This window comes from Oratosquilla oratoria, chromosome 19, assembly GCF_046742065.1.
Source record: "Oratosquilla oratoria isolate Oo_2021 chromosome 19, ASM4674206v1, whole genome shotgun sequence".
In the NCBI taxonomy this organism is placed as follows: Eukaryota; Metazoa; Arthropoda; class Malacostraca; order Stomatopoda; family Squillidae; genus Oratosquilla; species Oratosquilla oratoria.
The window spans coordinates 57,392,677-57,412,353 of NC_134795.1; the positions used below are offsets into that span (position 1 = coordinate 57,392,677).

Genomic DNA, 19,677 nt, shown 5'->3' on the forward strand with positions numbered 1-19,677 from the left:
TTGAGGGGTGATTTACAAAATAAGATTATATTAAAGTGGCATCAGATCAGATCTCTTTTGTATATGAACTTTCCATTTAAGCTCGTGACTTCACAACATCGTCTGCAGAAAGACTTCAAAGATGGCGGCGAAGTCAGCGGTCAGGTTTGCTCCTCAACTTAAGGAGTTAAGAATTCATCTTTGTCAAAATTCTCCATCTAGTCAAGGTGTTAGGTACGTAAATATTGATGAGCAGTGCCACCACTGTAATGATTGAGACGAAAACTTCATTGTGGTTAAGTTATGATATCCACTTGAATACATGGTATTTTTCTTTGAACTTTTGATGAACAGGGTATTTTACAGCTGAATAAAATTCTCAATCGGTAAACAATAAAAATTCAGAAAGGGTACAGTTGCTACGGCTGAATACTACGATTAACAACACGAAGGTTACTCCTGGATAAGATTATAAAGATAATTTGCTGTTCAGTCAATCTGTTGTCCTAGATCTCTTTGCAGAGACTCCAGAGTACCCATTACTCTGAAGTAAATAGGTAATGGGTAATAGCCACCGGATTGGCCAATGAGTTACTCAAAGGAGTAATTCCAGAATCATGCACAGACAAATAATATCAAGCACAGATATTTGATATCAAACTTGCATTGAGTATTGACCATTGTGACTGTCCAAAAAATCCTAACCTAACTTGACCTTAAGTATCCATTCCAAATATCTTTCAGATGCAAAAGAGAAGTGAAAGATGTGTTTGCGTGTTACTGGACATAGTCATAGAAGCAAGAAATGTTGTATGGGTAATGGGTTATTGTTTTTGTAGTGGTCCACCAATATACCTTGTCTTTTTTTCCTATTCTAGATCAACTTACCTCATCAACAACACCAACTATTCTTAGATAAAGATGTATAAATGTTTGGTTTTTGTGATATAAATTTTAGTTGGTCATGTAATGTTTTGGGAACTTCCCATTGTCATACAAATTGGGAGATGAGTAAGTTGAGCTTCATGTATTGAAATTGAAAAGCTCTGTTAATATTTACAGTGATATTGTACTGTGGAAAAATTAATTTAAAAAATAAAATGTGCAAACATATGCCTGTGAACATGTCAATAAATATTTACCTGTAATGGTAAATGGATTAGGTTAGGTTGGCTGGAGTAATTTAATGTTCACTGTAGGATGTTGGAAATCAGTATTTTATGGTGTTACTTATGCAATTCACTCGTTTTTCTGCCAACACCAGGAAGTGGGGATATCCCACTGAAAAAAAAAGTAGAATCAATATTGATTTGCATGAGTCACACCCCTCCCTTGTAAGTGAAAAAAACAATAACTTAGACTTAGTATATAGATAGATGTAGATGAGTAAAACTATAGAACAAAGATTTCTGATGTCGTCCCTGATTAGTGTAGGTGGTCCTTTGTGGAAATTTGACTTTTATGGTTAGGGTAAGGACTAAGGCAGAGGTGGGTAACCTGCGGCCTTCAGGGCCATCAAGTGCGGCCTTTGATATACATATTATCTTTTTAAAAGACCTTGAATATTTCTTAAGTCTGAAATCATTATACACCTGAAACTTATATAATAAAAGGGGTAAAATAATTGAAAAAAAAAATCGGTGCGGCCTTTATGTGGGACGATGAATTGTAAGGTGGCCTTCATGCACAAAAAGGTTCTCCACCCCTGGACTAAGGTAATATAAGTTGAGGCGTTAAGTGTCTAATATTTGGTGATTGCATCTTGAACAGTTAATTTCTGTCCCATTTAGTATGCTGTTTGAGTCGGTAATTATAAAGATTGTTATATAAAGATTTCTAGATAATTTTCTATTTTTGAAGTGAATTCTGGTCAGTTTGATTTATGGTGTTGCTTGACGATACCCAAATGCCTTGTAATGCCAGTGTTGTTACACTAAGATTTTGATTGGAACAAGGTTATGGACTGTAAGTTACTGATGTTTGTCCGTGTAGGTAATTGTGCTCTGATAAGGAAAAGTTTCCATGTTTGCATGGTATCTGGAAAGTGGTCATATGTTCCAGATGGCAAAATGCCATTCTTTTCAAGTTATGATGCTGCACATTGTTGATCTAATTGCAACTGCAACCTGGAATAGCAGTAGTGGTCATCTTTCAAGTTCTGTGTATTGCAAGTTACAGGAATAATTGTATGTGCCACAAATGCAGTTCAAATAGTTGTTAACACCCATTGTTGTGATGCTTTTATGAATTTTGTTTTGGTTAAGGTAGATGATTTTATTCAATGTTGGGCTGGACCTTTTGCTGAAAATATTAAATTATTTGTGACTACAGTCAAACCTCACTTAATTAACAAGCACCTCATATAATGAGTGATTTGCATATTGAGCAAATTTTTTAAAACCAATTTGACTTTCTTAATGAGTGATGTTTTGCTTAACAAGTGATGTTTTGTGATTTGTATGCCCAACATGAAGGCTCCTTCCTACCTTCCTAGCCACAGGTCACTAGGAGCATCTCCTTGTTTCTTGTGGCTACCTTGTTTCCATCTGCTTCTCAGACAGTGTTGCCACGACTTGAAATTTTGTACCAGATCTTGGATTTTTTTTTTACTTCGACCTTGGAGTCTTCAATTTTTTGTTCTTAAAATCCATGAAATCTAGTAATTTTCAAGTAACTCAGCTGATGAGTACGTAAAAGTTATCCAGTATTACACCTGCAGCAAATTCAATTATAAATTCATGATTATGTACTGTTTTGGACTATTCTAACACACTTTTCCTCTATTGTATTTAATAGCAAATGGTGCATTATTGAGTGATGCCTATTTTCTTTTTAGCCATGAGTGTCATAGGACCCATTCTGCCAATCAACATTTATCCTGTAGGGTTGAGGCTGCCTTTAGTTTGAACACAGTGGCTATAATACTGGGTTATGCATGTGTGGGATTGGGTAGGTTAGTTTAGGTTTGGTAAGTGGTTAGATTAGAATTACCCACTCAAAACCCCCTACTCCCAGCTCCCAGGCTCTTGCTCCCAAAAGGGAGGGGGAGTGGGTAGCATACCTCAAAAATGAGGCAGTCCTAATAGTACACCCCCCTAGCAGTATAATTATAGGCAGGGTACATAGCTCTAAAATGTGACATTTTTAATGAAAATATCATAGAGAAAAGTGTCTTAGAATAGTCCAAAACAATAGAAAACATGTTTTTGTAATAAAAATTTCTGCAGGCACAATTCTGTATATTTTCCAACCATACTGTAATAATTGCATTGTAGTAACTAAGTGGATCATGAAATGCAATTGATTACTGATGAAATAATGTGTCATAGATCAGTTTGTTATATACATTCATTATAAAGCTAGTGATGGGAGCTGGACACATATCATATGTATAGGGAGTGAATGTTCTGTTTGTATTACTGGGAAGCTCAGCTATCAGTCTGTGTTTAGCCCTCGCTCCACCAGCATCTTAGTGTCACTTGTGATTGTACATTTTCCAAATTCATGTTCAGATGCATTATTTGTAATTTTTTTCAGTACAAAGTTTAATAATCCTTGCAAGAATGTCCCCGAAGAAAAAACACAAGAAGACAGGGATAAAAGAAGACAAATCACCATAGAAGTGAAACATGAAATCATTGAGAAGTGAGAACGAGGTGTGAACAGGGCTGACCAAGCACGCACATATAGTCGGACTACATCAACAATTTGCACCATCCCCAAGAACAAGGACAATATTAAGGAGATAAATACTTCAAAGGGAGTGATAAGAATAGCTATGTAATGGCCATGTATTCATAACGATGTTGAAAAGTTGCTTGTCATATAGATCAATGAGAAGCAAAAGTAAGGTGACACGATTAATGAGAACATCATATGTGAGAAGGTGAGAGTAATTTTTGTCGACCTTGTTAAGAAAATGCCAGGAATAGCAACAGACAAAAAAGAAGCATTCAGGGCAAGCTGTGGGTGGTTTGACAAGTGTAAAAGAAGAACCACCGTTCACAGCATTGTGAAGCACTGAAGCAGCAAGCTTTGACACAAAGGCAGCAGAGAACTTCATTGGTGACTTTAGGAAGCTTGTGGGTTCTGAGGGATGCCCGCTGCAGCAGGTTTTTAATTGCGACGAGATGGATCTTTTCTGGAAGATGCTGAAGTGAACCTGTATAATGGTGGAGAAGACATTGCTTGGCCACAAACCAACGAAAGACTGTCTCACACTGCTGTCTTGTGTTAATGCAAGCAGCAATTTGAAAGTGAAACTGCTGCTTGTTTACCATTCAGAAAATCTATGAGGCTTCAAAAAGTGTAAAGTCCAGAAGAACAGGCTAAGTGTGATGTGGTCCAACAGTAAGGTTTGGGTGACATATGACCTTTTTTACTGATTGGATCAATGAGGTTTTTAGCCCTTCTGTGAAAAAATATTTGCTTGAGATGAATCTGCCACTTCATGTCTTGTTAGTAAACAAGACATGAAGTGTCAGATGGACAATGCTCTTGCCCATCCTCCAGGTCTAGAAGATGACATCCTTGATGAATTCATCAAGATCCAGTTCCTGCCTCCTAACACCACTCCTTTACCCCAGCCCATGGACCAGCAGATCATCTCAAACTTTAAGAAGTTCTACACTAAAGTGCTCTTTGAGTATTATTTTGAGGTGACTGAGGGGACCAATCTCACTCTCAGAGTTTTGGAAAGACCACTTCCACATCACTGCCTGCCACAAGATGAACAACAAGGCATGGGAGGGGGTCACCAAGGAAACCCTTATTTTGGCTTGGAAGAAGCTTTGGCTGGATAGCATTGTCGAACACGACTTTGAGGGGTTTTGAGTCGGTGCCTGTGGGGCCAGTAGTTGACGAGATTGTGTCTTTGGCCAAGACCATGGGGCAGGAGGTGGATGACAACGACATCGATGAGCTTGTGGAAGGGCATAGACAGGAGCTGACCACTGAAAAGTTTATGGAGTTGCATTCTGTTTCACAGCAAGAAGTTGTGGAGGAGAAGGTAACAGCCTCAGCAGAGCAACAACCTTCCAGTGCAATAGGAGAGATGCTTAAAGCATGGGAAACTGTTTCATCGTATATTGAGAAGTATCACCCAAATAAGGCATTGGCTATGCGTGCTACAAATTCATTTAATAATAATGCTGCATCGCATTTTGCCAAGTTTTGAAGCATAGATAAAAAGAAATGTTTCTAGACAGTTTTCTAGTGAAAATGATTCTAAAGAAAGTGCCAACGTTTGTAAAAGATTTAAAGCTAGCGAGTCAGTAGAGACTATTTTAGCAGCGAGTGAAGAGGACTCTCCCTTGGAAGATTCTCCTTACTCGCCTTAGTAATCCTCCCCTGTCTTCGTCTCCTTTGAGCCAGTAGTTACCATCTTTTTTTTTGTGAATTGCAAATGTTTGTAGTTATTTTTATTTTACTAATTATTCGTTCTTTCCCAGGTTCATTTACTGTACATCAAAATCTTTTTATGCGTTAAGGATTTAAAAAAGTATTGTTATTACAAAATATTTTTGGGTATTTTTTCTTAAGCATGGGCACATTATTGTATTTTACATTGATTCCTATGGGAAATATTGTTTCACTTAATGAGTGTTTCGCATTATGAGTAAGATTCAGGATTGAATTATGCATGTTAAGTGAGGTTCCACTGTATATAGATGCATTGAAGTGTCATTTTTTTTTTGCAGTCACATAATATTTATGATTAATTTTTTATTGCAGAGATTTCATTGTGAAGAAGTATATTGGCTTAAAACTGGCCAATCCTAAATTCCCAATCTTGATCAGAGAATGTTCTTCCATTCAGCCAAAGGCTTGGGCACGTTATGGTTGGTATTGCTGTACAATATTTTTTATGAAAAAAAAAAAAAAAAAAGTACCATTGTAGTAAATCTTGATTATTGATCTTGATAGAAGTAAAATGAGTGAATAGACATCAGATTTTGCAACTTACACATTACTTTTTTTATTTACAGAAATGGGAAAGGAGACTAGCATTTCTCTTGCCAACTTGAACGAGGGTGAGGTGGCAGCCAGCATTGAACGTCTGGCAACTGCAAAATGATTATTTTGTTACATGTACATGTATAGATTCATTGTAATATATTTTGCTTGGAGAATACTTTGTATAACTGAATATATAATTTGCTTATGCATTGTTTGACTAAGTCATCACATAGGTAAAGAAAAACTGTTTACAAAGGGTTGTAATTTAATAAATAGATTAAATCATACTTCCACATTCATTAACAATTAAAGATAAATTCAGATATAAAATTCCATGGATCAAAGATGAAAGTGGAACAAAGGTGTGCATGAATAAAAGCCCTTGGCTGATGCATCGAATATATTTTGTACATAACAGCAATGACACAAGAATGGCCCCACAGTGGCCCTGTACAAAACACAAATGGCTAAACAAGTTATGATCTTCACAGCTCTTGACGAGCTTCCACAATACAAAAGTGATGTAGTTGATGACTGGCAGAAGTATGGCATGAAAAATGACAATGGTATTCATACAAATGAAAGGTGATGGTACTTCTGTAAAAATTATGGATACAGTATTTACCAAAGTTTCAGTAATCATGTTAACATGACATAACTACAAGAGGACTAAAGGCATTAGAATGTAGAAGTACACAAGCGGTATGAATGCATTCTACACAAAAATGTATGCTCAAATGGACATACCATACAAGAGCACAATTTGTGTACACTTCTCATATACAATAAAATGAAGTTATGCATACACACCACACACATGCTCACATTCCATTCAAATTAAATGGTGACTTTCTACACAAAAAGAAAAAAAAAGAAGAAGAAAAAACAACACTTTCGAATATACCATGTCTGCATACTTTCAGCACATATGCACATGATGTATTACATAATTACTCACTTACACACTGAGCATTGGTCTTATGCAGCCACAAGAAAAGGCACAAAATATAAAGTTAACAATGTTTAGATTTTCAGTGAAGTGACATGTATATAAAGACGATTCCCATGCAACTTCAATACCACTGTACTTGAATATATCTGCCATTTTAGCTGTGGCTCAATTTCAGCAAATAACTGTTGGCAGTAGCACAAATGACTAAACACCAAAAGCTTTGAGCTAAACATTGGACACCAGCAAAGTCAGAAATTGCACAATATAAGAGTAACTAGGCTCTTGCTAAATAACGGTCTTTTCAACATTCCACACCAACCCATTCTCACTCTTATACACACACACATGTATTGCTGTGCTGGTACATATTTTAAAATAAATGTAACCATGAGCAGGCAGCAGGGCTGTCCTTGCAGTGTTTAAGCATGCCAATAGCTGCAGTTGCCGTGCATACAGGAACTGGTGTTTATGTTACAGTATAATGAGTGATGTTATAATTTAACACAACTGTAACTTGGGCATCACTGCTGCTTGACCTATGCAGCTGCTGTATGCTAATGAACATCAGAACAGCAGAACGGTTTGTAGCAACTTGCTTGTGGATTAGCACATTGCAAAAGTACTCCCCCCAGTGAAGATGATGGAACACCTTGGTAAGGTCCTTGTATCAGTAATGACAAAATTATAATTAGGACTTCTCTATCTTGCCACCATCACACTCATGGGGGGCACTTGGGCATCTGGACCTGCATAAGTGTTCTCACACTTTCTAACAGTCTTTCAGATACACCTCAGTGACAGCCATACCAATTGGAGCCATACAAGTACTAGTAATTAAAACACCTATTAGACTACAGACAACAGTAGTCTTGACAATTACTGGGCTACAGACAAATACCAGACTAAAAGCAATAGTAGCCAGACATGTATCCAGAGGGCTACGTGTGATTTATGTAAGTGGAATGCAGAGAAGAATAACATGGAATGGGTTCTCAAGTTTGCAAGCTTTGTGGGGACATGGGGTGTGAATGGTTTGGTTTACTCTCATTAGTGGTGCCTATGTAGTTTAAAATACATTCACTTTGGTGGTTATAGGTATGTTTTTCCATCATTAATAATGAGTCAGCCAAAGGTTGATGATTTGACTTAAGGTGCATTTCATATTACACACAAAAATGTTAGTGGGTGGGTGGGGGGGGGCTGAAATGTGGAGTGTAGTGGTTATTTTGAGTTTGTGGAGGTAGGCAAAGTGTGCTTGGTATGTATGATTTTCCATCTTACCTAAAAACTCCCATTTATAGGATAAACTCTTGTATTATGATTCAATGACAAACATGAGCTATATCTCTGGCACAAGTGAAAAATGGTGACTATGTGATGAAGTAAGATTCTACAAAAAAAAAAAAAAAAAAATGTATTCCATCAAATATAACAAATGTCATTCATGTCAACAAATAAAAATCTTTCATAAGGACAATATTTCTTTTGTTCTAATAAATAATAACAAGTAATACTAATAAAAGCATGAAAGGTTCCACCTCTTTGGGCCAAATAAGTCTTAGTAACAGCTATGGCCTTAGTTTCCTGTGCCACTTTTTTGAAGTAGAAATGCACGATTTTATTTAATCATTTACCTATCTACCCTGTAGTTGGGGGATAAGAATACTGCCACCATGCAGCTCTGTGTTGCAAGAGGGGACTAAATGGGGTGGAATAAGGGGACTAGGGATCCCTTATTTTATTTATTTATTTTTTCTCCCATGTAGAATTGGGGCCATGAGTATATTTCAACTCGGCCACTCCCCCTATAGGGGGATTAAGATCTTTGTATATAATTTAGCTACTGAGAGTATATAAACTGTGATCATGCAAGTCAAAAATGCATATATCTACATGACACAATATGAACGTGTGTGTGTGTGTATGTCTGTTTGCGTGGGTGGATATTTGTCTGACTGTGTAATACACATACCAAAGAGACCAGTGGTGGTTATGTGCAAGTGGTTGTTTTGCAAGATGGATATTAGAGACTCTTCTTCCTGCCATCTATCCTTAAGACCAATCAACTTCTTCAGGAGATGCCAGATTGAAGAATATCAACTGACAACTGCTCCCCTCCTGCTACTATTACAAGCTGGTGAGGTAGAAACAGTCCCACACTAATACAATACAGATAACAGTCCGATGATTCTTACCATAAATTTGTCTGAGAGCCTAAGGGTCACTACTTGCTGATGTAATGCCGTGTGTTTCCATTCAATGAATCTTGAGGCAGCATTTAACACTGTCCTCATTTCTCCAGCAATTCAGGTCACCTCGTTAATGCCTTCTGCTTAAAGATTATCACATATTCCTTTTCTCTCTACTCCTTGAACTATAGATTTTTTTCTCCTTGGATATCTTACTGGTCTTCCATCCACACCTGATGATCTCGTATTTCACCGAACTGAAACCTGCAGGCCCCGAGTGCCTAGCAACAGTTCTCTGGATATCCAACAGGTCTATCAGGAGAGAAACTCTGGACTGTGTTTTTGCATCACATGTGGTGAGGTAGGGGGACTGTGTGTGTGTGTGTAATTCACCATGGTCTTGGATCACGTGCTGGATTCCTGATCGACAGCTATTACCACCCTGGACGAGAGCTTAGAGCTCATATATGACTGATCTATGGGTAATGCTGCAACCTTACACACACACACACACCCAACTCCCTGCCCATGAGAGTTGGAGTAACAGCTAACAGTGCAGCAATACTGAAATTATTTCAGCCCTGGGTGGGATTAGAACTTGGACTGCTAGGGTAGTGGTTGCGAATGATACCAATGCGCCATTGAGCGTGTATGTGTGAGGTGATTGAGAAAGCTAGGAGGTAAGTTCGAAGGTTTTGAAGGTGATGGTGGGGGGATAGTTTTTTCACCTCCGTCTTGCAGGACTACTACTAAAATTGTTGCAATACTTTCTATATTGTATTCTCTCACAATTTTCTCCATATGCTCCATCATTTGTTCTCTGTAAGCACAGCTTAGTCTTTATTTTTCAGTTTTCCCTTTTACACACTGATCTCTGACCTTGCATCTCCAAATTCCAAACATGCTGTATTTCTATTCCTTTGATCCCATCATTGCTAATTCCTTAATATAGAAGAGTAAATTCTGGAGAAAAAGAGAGAAAAAAGAGAGTCGGAGAAATACGAAGAAGAAGAAGAAAAAAAAAAAAAGAGAGAGAGAAAGGTTATAGATAATAATTGTTGCCTCAAGCTCTACAGACCAGAAATCCATAGTGGTCTATAACAATCTTCTTACAGATCTCTCAAATAAACATTGGAATGTTGTCTGTTTTGTTAAAGTGGGACTATTTCTATTTCACCAATGAAACTAACTTTAAGCAGGGAGCAGTCACGGATTGTCAACTCTCCCTATGTGAAATGGTGGAAGAAACATAATTGTAGTTAATGGAGAGAGGTCTGGTCAGAAGATGGAGTGCCAGCCCCTCAGGGCTGCACTTCCAGATGGAGGTGAGGGGGTTGACAAATTTTGAAAATGGGACACCCAGGAAATGATTCTCTGTACTGCCCATCTTTGCAGGACTACAACTTGCAGTTACCCGTCACTGGCACCTAAGATTAAATTGGGGTGAAAAAAACAGTTGAGATCATATTAATTTTGGACAGAAAATTAGTGGGAAATGGTGGAACTGATAAGTGTTGAAGATATTTGGTTGTTGGTGTAAGGAAATAGCAGAATGCTGGACACAACAAGTACCTTAGATAAGGAAAGCTACAAGAGCATGACAAAGATAAGGAAGTGAAGGAAAATACAACAAGGGTAGAACCAAATATGGTCAAGAATTGGGTTCACAGTGCTGCTGTACCTATGTGACATATTATTATTGGAAATACATACATGTGGTGGTTGATATCTGTCTATGAAAGTGACCAAGACAAGAAGAAGAATGAGCAGGAGGAGGAAGAGGAGAAGAATGAGTAGGAGGAGGGGGAGAAGAAAATCAGCGGACACAATAGAAAGATTTCGAGCGTGTAGAAAGTAGGAATGAAAAGGGGTAGGACCTGACTTTGCTAGGATGTTGGAGAATGTGGAGCAAGTAAAAACTGAACAGTAATAATAACTGCACCATTGATTTCAACAGGAAACCAGCAGCTCCAATAGTAGTCGCTAATAGTCCTCCCCCACCCCCACCCCTCCCTGAAAAACTATGTTGTATTAAAGTAGATCTGTTTCAATGTCACCAGCTGGTAAGAGGAGGTGTAGGAGGGCAGACATTGGTTGTCAGCTCTCTGAAAATGTGGATGAAATAAATATAAAGTTGGAGATTTTGGTCCGGTGACCAAGTACTTGCAAATCTGCAAAGGTATGAAATGCACCCAAACACTGATTGTGTTCAAAGGAAATTTGACATGAACAAAGTGGGGGAGGAAAGGATAAGATGTAATGAGTGAGACATCAATCTACGTATCCACCAATTAATCAGTTTCTCTCTCTCTTCTCTCTCACATCCTGTAGGATGAGAATGATGTCTTTATATGGGAAGAAAGGCAGGCCATTGATTCACTTTGTGGATAGACCTGCCATTGGGTAATATATATTTGTTTGCGTATAAAAGGAAGATATAATTACTCAAAGTTCTACTATGTATAACTTATTTGAAATCATAATATTTCTAGAAACCCTTGAGTTGTTTGCCTTGCACCAGCACCTCCGGAGAAGACAAACATAAAATAAAAACACATATTACTTGAGCCAAACTTACAACTATATTATATCACTTTGAGAACAAGACTTACTAAACAAATAATAGATAATTATAATCAACTATTATATGAGCTATGTAATAAACTTTTGATATGACTAACATATCACTGTAACAAGACTACTGAGTGTACAACCATTCATGCCGGTAACAGCAGATGGGCAGACAGCCCGGAATACTATGCAGAACCATCGAGGGTTTCAGCACCATACCCTTTCAGCATACATGCAGGAAGTAGATTCCAGCCCTAACATATCACTTGATACTTGTTTGCTGGGCACATACATTCACATCTCGGAAATGTGATCTTATGTAGTCCATTACCAAATTTCATAAGACATGAGGAAGATAACCCCCACCCCACCGAAAGATGGGCTGGAAACTTTAACCTGCTCAAGAAAAGAACAGCAAACAACATTGGAAAAAAGATTACATTGTATGTATAACTGTCTGTTATTGTTAGGTTCCCTGGGATTCCCTGAAAGGGAACCCAATACAAGGAAAACAAAAAGAATTGAATTTTCATTTGCCAGGCAGAACAATTTTGCCTCCTACATCTTTAAGCTTAAGTATGTCTTTTATCTGGACAGGTCGGGAGATTTGAATATATGTGAGCACAATCATGTTCTTTTTTCAGCAACTTTCATCATTTGCACATTTCCAGAGGATAGCTTCTACTATTTCTACAACTTGTGAGGATGGTAGTTGTAGCTACGGGTAAATCATGGCCAGAACCAAACTCCCCACTACACTAATAGTCCTTTAGTCAGCCTGTAATAGAATAATTATGGCTGATCTATCAATCTGTTAGCCCAGGTCCCTCTTGCGAGCAACCCACGGCTTCCAGGCAGCTAGGAATAGCCACCAGATTGGCCCACAAGTTGCTCCAGGATGAGATTTTGTGTTGGTGACTGGGTAAGGTGAGACGGGGGGAAATATAATATGAGGTGTTTAGTCTTCTGTGTGATGATTACATCTGTGGCTAGACATATTCCTTGTTCGTATTGTGTTAATGCTGAAATGGAGTATAATACTTCTTCACAAAATTGCACTGTGCCACTGATGCAGACTGTCTCAAGATAACTAAGCACGATAAGGCTTGAGTATTGCTCTTGCTTCAACTGAAATGACCAAATCAAAATCATAAGGGCAGACAGAAAAATGGGTGCTGGGAGTTTGTGAATAATCACTATTTACATTTATCAACCACAATTCACTTTAATTCTAAGCATCATCATCAAGGAACTTGAGGAGGCCAACATGTAGAAATTGAAATGTGGTACAGCCAAGGACTTGAACCTGCGCTAGCTGTAACATGTTTCAATTTCTGCATGCTGGCCTCCTTGAGTTTCACGATGTTGATGGCTTAGAATTAAAGTGAATTGTGGTTGATAAATGTAAATCTGTTCACTGGGACCCATTCATTGTTGTACAAATATTCACTGAATATTTACATCCTGTCAAACTCACTTGATGCCATACTACCGTTAATGAAAAAAATAAGAGTTCTGAGCTCATGTCCAGGAGGTACTAGGCTGAGCCTAGCACATGAATCATGGGCAATACATGTCAGTCTAACACCTTCCAAATACCCTTATACTAAAACCCCCGTGTTTCGACTGTGATATGCCCTGGTATGTCTCGGTGTGGGAAAAAAAAAAAAAAAAAATCCTTTGGTATATGTATGCATGTCTGGGTGAAGATTACCTGTGTGGCAGAAAAGAACTCACTCTTCTCTTTATACTTGTCCAAAACCTATAATGCAAAACCTCATCCCTCTATATTTGTCCAAAACCTATAATGCAAAACCTCCCAAATGTGTGAGGCGTCATTACCCTTTTGTTAGGTTTACACCTGTTTATGGTCCTGAAATGGGAACAACCATTTGTGAAATAGCCTAGGGATGGAAGCAGTCTAACCAATACCATATTACTCCCCACCCGACATGCACACACAACACTTTCCAAGACCTCTAAATACACATTATCAAGCATGGAAAGGGCTCATAATCTGGGGATTCTATCATACCAGCCATAGAAACAACCCTAAATTGCGGGTAATGCTTCAGCACGTGATGGGCATTTACTGCAGGTTTCATGACTTGCTTTCTTGATATTTAGAAATGTGAAAAACACGAAAAGTATACCAACATTCATGCAGTGACAACCTGAAGTTCACTCTGACCACACACAGTTCCTGACTACCAGTGTGACTGAGCAAACAGTACTTCTTACAATCTTTACAGTCAACAAGGATTAGTACTTAGGTTACTAATGGAGAAATTGCCCATGTTTCAATATTTACTGTGTCAAGTTTCAATGTATTGTGGTGTTTCACTCCAGTTGGCTTGATTTCTATGGTACAGACCACAAGGTCAAGTTAGGTAATTCACCTGACCTCAATCCCCTCAACTTACACAGAGTACTATTATGCAGCAGGTAAAGGAGAAGTACACTGCATGTATTCCTATAATAGGTTCTAGCTTCTGAGGCTGTTGTGGGATTACGGACCATAAACATCGTGTAAACTTATCCTTTCTCTTGCAAAGATACTTATGACTTTTGACAAAGCCAAGAGAAAATTCATCAAACATCACAAGTGACAATAGTATTTGTTTTACTGCAATTAAGATGTTTTTCATCAAGTGGAATAGCTTGTAACACACGGAGAGCATGCTGTGTATTAATGAATGAGATTGTATATTTGTAAAGGCATCAGTGGGGAGTGTTGCACAGACATTGCAGCCCTAGCGCAGGCCTGTTATATATGTCTCACAAGGACTATCAGTCTAACAAAGTTAGCTCTGGCCGAATGTGAGAACTAAAAATTTTCTCACAGGTTGTGACAATGGTGGGTATTATCTCCCCCTCCCCCCCGCAAATAGAGCAAGAAATAACAGTAAAGTATATATACATGCACAAATACACAATCATGCATGCATGTGTACACACACTGTATATCTTCTCTGAAACCAGAGACAGATAAGATTTACAGCAGACTGTGTACAATACACTGCAAATACCATGAAATATAGTAAATCATGTCTGCTTTGTGTATTTTCAAGCTCACATATATTCAAAATTTATTACACATAAAAATGTCAATAACAAGTTATCATACTGCTGAATGTTGATAGGGGAGGAGCTAACTGGTTATATGATGACAATCTTCCTTAGCATATATTGTTATATTTACTTTATTCCAGCTTTGGTGATAAGTTGGCGTGGTTCCCCGCTCATCTTTGACATGTTGCATTTGGGGGCTACATTTCATCTACCAGTGAAATGTTCCAACTTATTTTATCTTTTTATTTCATTGCCTTTGTAAGCAGGGGCTTGGCCAATGGCTTGAAACAGACAGGCAGACTGACAAAATAATTGTTGCCTCAAGTTTTGCTAACTGTAAACCTGCAGTCCTGCACAATGGCTGGTAATGGTCCCAGTAGTAGTAGTACGTAGTAAGTACTAAGTAGAAGTAGTGGTAGTGGTAGTAGTAGTAGTAGTAATAATAGTGGTAGTAGTAGTAGTAGTAATAATAGTGGTAGTAGTAGTAGTAGTAGCAGTAGTAGTAGTTTAAGTAGCAGTAGTAGTAGTATTATAGGTAGTAGTATAAGTAGCAGTAGTAGTAGTAATAGTTGTAGTAGTAATAGTAGTCATCAACTATAAGTTCTCCTTGTGTGAAAAGGTGGAGGAAGAGCAGTTGACAGAGATCTTGGACCCAGTATAAGGGACCTAAGGTCTGCAGGTTTGAAAATGAGCAGCTGAAGGGTTTACTTTCTCTGAGAGAGAGAGAGAGAGAGAGAGGAGAGAGAGAGAGAGAGGAGAGAGAGGAGAGAGAGAGAGAGAGAGAGAGAGAGAGAGAGAGAGATAGAGGAGAGAGAGAAGAGAGAGCAGGGGGGGGATGGGGGTGTATGCTATGACTTGGCCACCTCCCTTATAAAGGAATGAAAGGCCTTTGGGTGTATATGTACATGTAAGTTGTTTACATAAACAATACTCAGTTTCTGATCCAAGTTGAGAGGCCTAACAAGAGTTTGCTGTATCACATTTCAGATTTCTCTCCTCTTTCTGTTCCTTCAAATGGGCTTAGATTGGGTTTGAACAGTTACTGAATCAATACTTAATTCTGTTCCTGCCTTGACCATGAAGTGATTTGTTATCCATCTATCTTTAACTTGCTAAATTTAACGTTTCTACTAATAATTATACAATTGGATCACATTTCTAAGGTTAATATATAGCCTACATAATCACATTTGTGTCGCATGCAGTCCCACATATACTGATATGTAACCTGTCTCAAATTATATCTACGTTACATGCACTTACAACATGATATGTAACCTTTATGTTACATGTATAATGCAAACAAACATTTCCCCTTGCAAACTGATCCAAATTCTTTTACAAATCAAAAGTGGTTGTGTCTTCACCAATTGATTTAATCAAATACCAAGTCTCTCTGATGGGGTCCTCATGGAGAACTCAACATTGTATATATATTTTCCTTCTCTCTTTCATGTCTAAAGACGTTATGAAATAGGTATTTGGGGATGAATGTATATAGAAAATTGTATAGAATATACAGGAAACAGAAAGGAAGAGTCCATGATCTTGAGGTGAAGTGTATTGGAAGTATGGTAGAGGTGTTACAAGAATGGATAGAATATGGCAGATCACACACTAAGACAACCAGTTGCACGAAACCAATCACAACAGATGCCTACAATCTGTGAAAGCAGCATTCCTTGTACATTTGCTCACCGGCAATCAAGTACACGAATTTCAAGAATAACATGCATATGTGCATATACCAAGGGCTTTTTCCCCCATACAAAGGGGGTAGCCAAAGTCAAAAGGCATAATTCCACTTTCACCCATTTCACTCCCATTCACCCCACCTCCCTCTCTCTCTCACACACTGAGACAACCAGTTGCACGAAACCAATCACATCGGATGCCTACAATCTGTGAAAGCAGCATTCCTTGTACATTTGCTCACCGGCAATCAAGTACACGAATTTCAAGAATAACATGCATATGTGCATATACCAAGGGCTTTTTCCCCCATACAAAGGGGGTAGCCAAAGTCAAAAGGCATAATTCCTCTTTCACCCATTTCACTCCCATTCACCCCCCCTCCCTCTCTCTCTCGTCTTGTCCATTGCCCCGGGTCTCAAGCAGTGCAGCAAGGCACAGCACATATGTAGCAAGGCTGCTTCATTTACTGGTGTCCTCTTACTCTGTCCCCTCATGTGAAAACACTGAAGACTGGGAGAAATCCCTTCGGGTTGCATCAAAATATCAATCACCCCTAATCACTCCCTAACCACACCCACTCCCTTCTATGTCTCGCAGTGTCATCTATACACAACCATTCTCCACTCATTCAGGAATAACAAGTAAAGGAAAATTATATGTTCATGTCCATACTGTACAGGGACTGTTTTCACAGTGAAGACATTTGTTGTGATCAGTTTTATGCAATTGGTTGCATCAGTGTCAAGCTGCCTAAGAAATGTGGAGGGGAGGCAGAGAACAGGGGTGGAAAAAGAATTGTTAGATAGGGTAAATCAAAGAATGCTGAGATGGTTTGGGCATATGAGAAGATTGAATTAGGAAAGATAATTAAAAAGTGTGTAGTAAGCAAATATACATTAGAATCTTAAGAAGTGCAAAACAGAATTGGATGGACAAGATGATGGGGGCACTGAATACAAGAGGAATGTCTGTTGAGCAAAGAAAAGAGAGTGCAAAAGATGGAAGTGAATCGCGAGTTGCTGTAAATGGATGAAGAAATTATTTGGCTTGAAGGAATCTTCTTGTCTACTCCATATTTTTCTCAAGTAAATGAGGAGGAAGATGGGTCCTGGGTGAGTTATGCTTTGACTCAGCCACCCTGCTTATACTGGGGAAAAGGCTTTTTGTTATGTATATGCATATATATAAAGATATTTTTTAACCCATGAAATACTTCTGTGCAGAGGTGGAACCCCCCCCCCTCCCCAAATATAAACTACACTTTAACCTAGATTACATCACTTCTGAGTTTCAAATTGCACATCAGTGAATGGTACAACTGGACACTGTTCTTAAATTCTCTGAATAAGAGGTGCCTCCTGTTGATGCTGCGTCAGGCACAAACATAAAATCCCTCCATGGTAAAGAGGGTCAATGTGGTAACAAAATCCTCCCATTTCCTACCAATCCACACTAACAAGTCAGTGTTCGTATGCCAATGAGGCAGATTCTATTTTTACCAATTGAAGGTATTATCTTACATGAGCTGTATGATCTATGAGGATGAAAGTTCTGCATATTACACAAAATGTGGGATAAAATGTATTACACTAGCGTAAGATAAATCTATTTCAAGAATGGTAGATCTGAACGAGTTTGGTTTGTTTGTTATGGATCTTCAACCAAGTGTTTTATCCAATCCCATTTCAAACACTACAAAGTAAATATTAATAATTCCAATACCACAAGCTCAACAACAAAGGAGAGAGACAAAAAGAATGATAAAGAAAAACCCAAAAGAGGAGGGGGGTAGGGGGTTTCCTCAATGTCATAAACACAAAATAAACATCAAAACATCACCTGAGTTTCTGTGGCAAATCCCATCTAAACCTTTTAAATGTGGAAAAAAAAAAAAAAAAAAAAAAGTACTATGTCACCGTCAATTTTAAGGGCACAAAATCGAAGTCCTGTGGTTCTCATGTATACTGAGATGGGTTACGGCTGGGTGGAACAGTCAAAGTGTGTCCTGAGTAAAGTGAGTCAAGGGTAAAAATTAGGGATTCGATAGAGACTTGAAAGCAGCTTCACAAGCAAGTCAACAAGTCTTTGGAGAATCATAACGTAAGAGTCAGACAACAGCCGTGACAAAGTCTGTACCAAACAACGACTACATATAATGGTAAATTCCAATGCACTTCCACAGCCAATGGGCAGAAGCTTTCTTCTTTTCAGTAAACTTTAGCTCCGCTAAAGTATGGCACAAACTGGTCTGCCAATCTTCTCTGTGACCAAGTTTTATTGTTCTTTGGCTTCAGAAGCTCAGCTGACTCTGTAACTTCTACACTCTGTTTAGACTTACTTGATGGAGACTTCTCAGTCACAAACACAAATTAGATGGAGCAACATCAAACATAAATGTACACATCAACATAAAAAAAAGGAAATAAACTATACACAAAACATAATCTGAGAATTATGAACAAACTACTCAATAACCTTTCATAATAACATATCCATCAAGTTAGTCTGAACAGGGTGCAGTCAAGCAAACAAGAATGATGAGATACGATACAACAAAGCATTGCTTGGAATCACACGACTGCACTTATGCGGGAAGGAGAGGACGACGACTGCTCTGGCCACGTCTTCCTTCCTTTCATTACCTTGTCTTACAAACTTCCATATATTCATAATGTTGCATTTAGGAACCTCCTATACTTAACTATAAAAAGTTTTCAGTAACTTCCATGTCTGTTAAATTTGCCTTATAGGTTTCACAGCTTTCGGTGTATGATGAGAATTATAAAACAAAACTTTTTTTTTATCCAAAGAAACATTTTTTTTATATCTAATATAATGTCATATTTTAAATACTAATTTATGGTAATAAACTTTGGTTCCCTAATTTTTGACAGCACTTCCTTTCTGTTCCCACATTCTTTAGTGTCCTCATTTTGCTGTCCAACATCACCGCAGTTTCAATTTCCGTACTACAAGAAATACACTCACTCCAGCCCTATCTCTACATGACAGTGCACTGCTTCTTGTATTCAGCCTCTGCTTCCTCATCTAAGTCCGCAAAATCGGGCACTTTACCGTCCACATTGGGCATATACTTGTCTATGCTGATGTTCTCTCGGCTATAGAAAAGTAAGTATGCGGAGTTTAGGTCAATTTGTGCCTCAGGAACTTCCTGCAAAATGCAATAAAAAGAATTTATCTTGCATGAAGCTGGTGGTATGAAGACATTGTCTCTAACAAAGAACTACATTCAATACAAAA

The 19,677-nt window shown here is 38.2% G+C and overlaps 2 protein-coding genes across 6 annotated transcripts in view; one reads left to right on the forward strand and one right to left on the reverse strand.

Annotated features, from left to right (window-relative positions):
• The first annotated feature begins 62 nt into the window (after positions 1-62).
• On the forward strand, positions 63-6,224 carry ND-B8 (NADH dehydrogenase (ubiquinone) B8 subunit). Its single transcript, XM_076203134.1, has 3 exons — positions 63-213; positions 5,713-5,819; positions 5,967-6,224. The coding sequence occupies exons 1-3, from the start codon at positions 122-124 to the stop codon at positions 6,053-6,055; spliced, it is 288 nt and encodes a 95-aa protein (XP_076059249.1). The 5' UTR covers positions 63-121; the 3' UTR covers positions 6,056-6,224.
• Positions 6,225-6,319: 95 nt separating this feature from the next.
• The window catches only part of Usp32 (Ubiquitin specific protease 32), a 152,577-nt gene continuing 139,219 nt past the window's right edge, over positions 6,320-19,677 (reverse strand). For all 5 annotated transcript variants that reach the window (XM_076203130.1, XM_076203127.1, XM_076203128.1 and 2 more), the window contains one exon: positions 6,320-19,588. In XM_076203130.1, the coding sequence (XP_076059245.1) occupies positions 19,418-19,588 (171 nt within the window). In that variant the 3' untranslated portion in view covers positions 6,320-19,417. The remainder of the gene's footprint in view (positions 19,589-19,677) is intronic.

What these genes read in the sequence shown, in the direction of transcription:
- ND-B8 (XM_076203134.1), top strand. Translation starts at nt 122, where the DNA reads ATGGCGGCGAAGTCAGCGGTCAGGTTTGCTCCTCAACTTAAGGAGTTA. An exon ending in CCATCTAGTCAAGGTGTTAG is followed by an intron (nt 214 to 5,712) that starts GTACGTAAATAT and finishes TTTTTATTGCAG; the next exon opens with AGATTTCATTGTGAAGAAGT. An exon ending in AAAGGCTTGGGCACGTTATG is followed by an intron (nt 5,820 to 5,966) that starts GTTGGTATTGCT and finishes TTTTATTTACAG; the next exon opens with AAATGGGAAAGGAGACTAGC.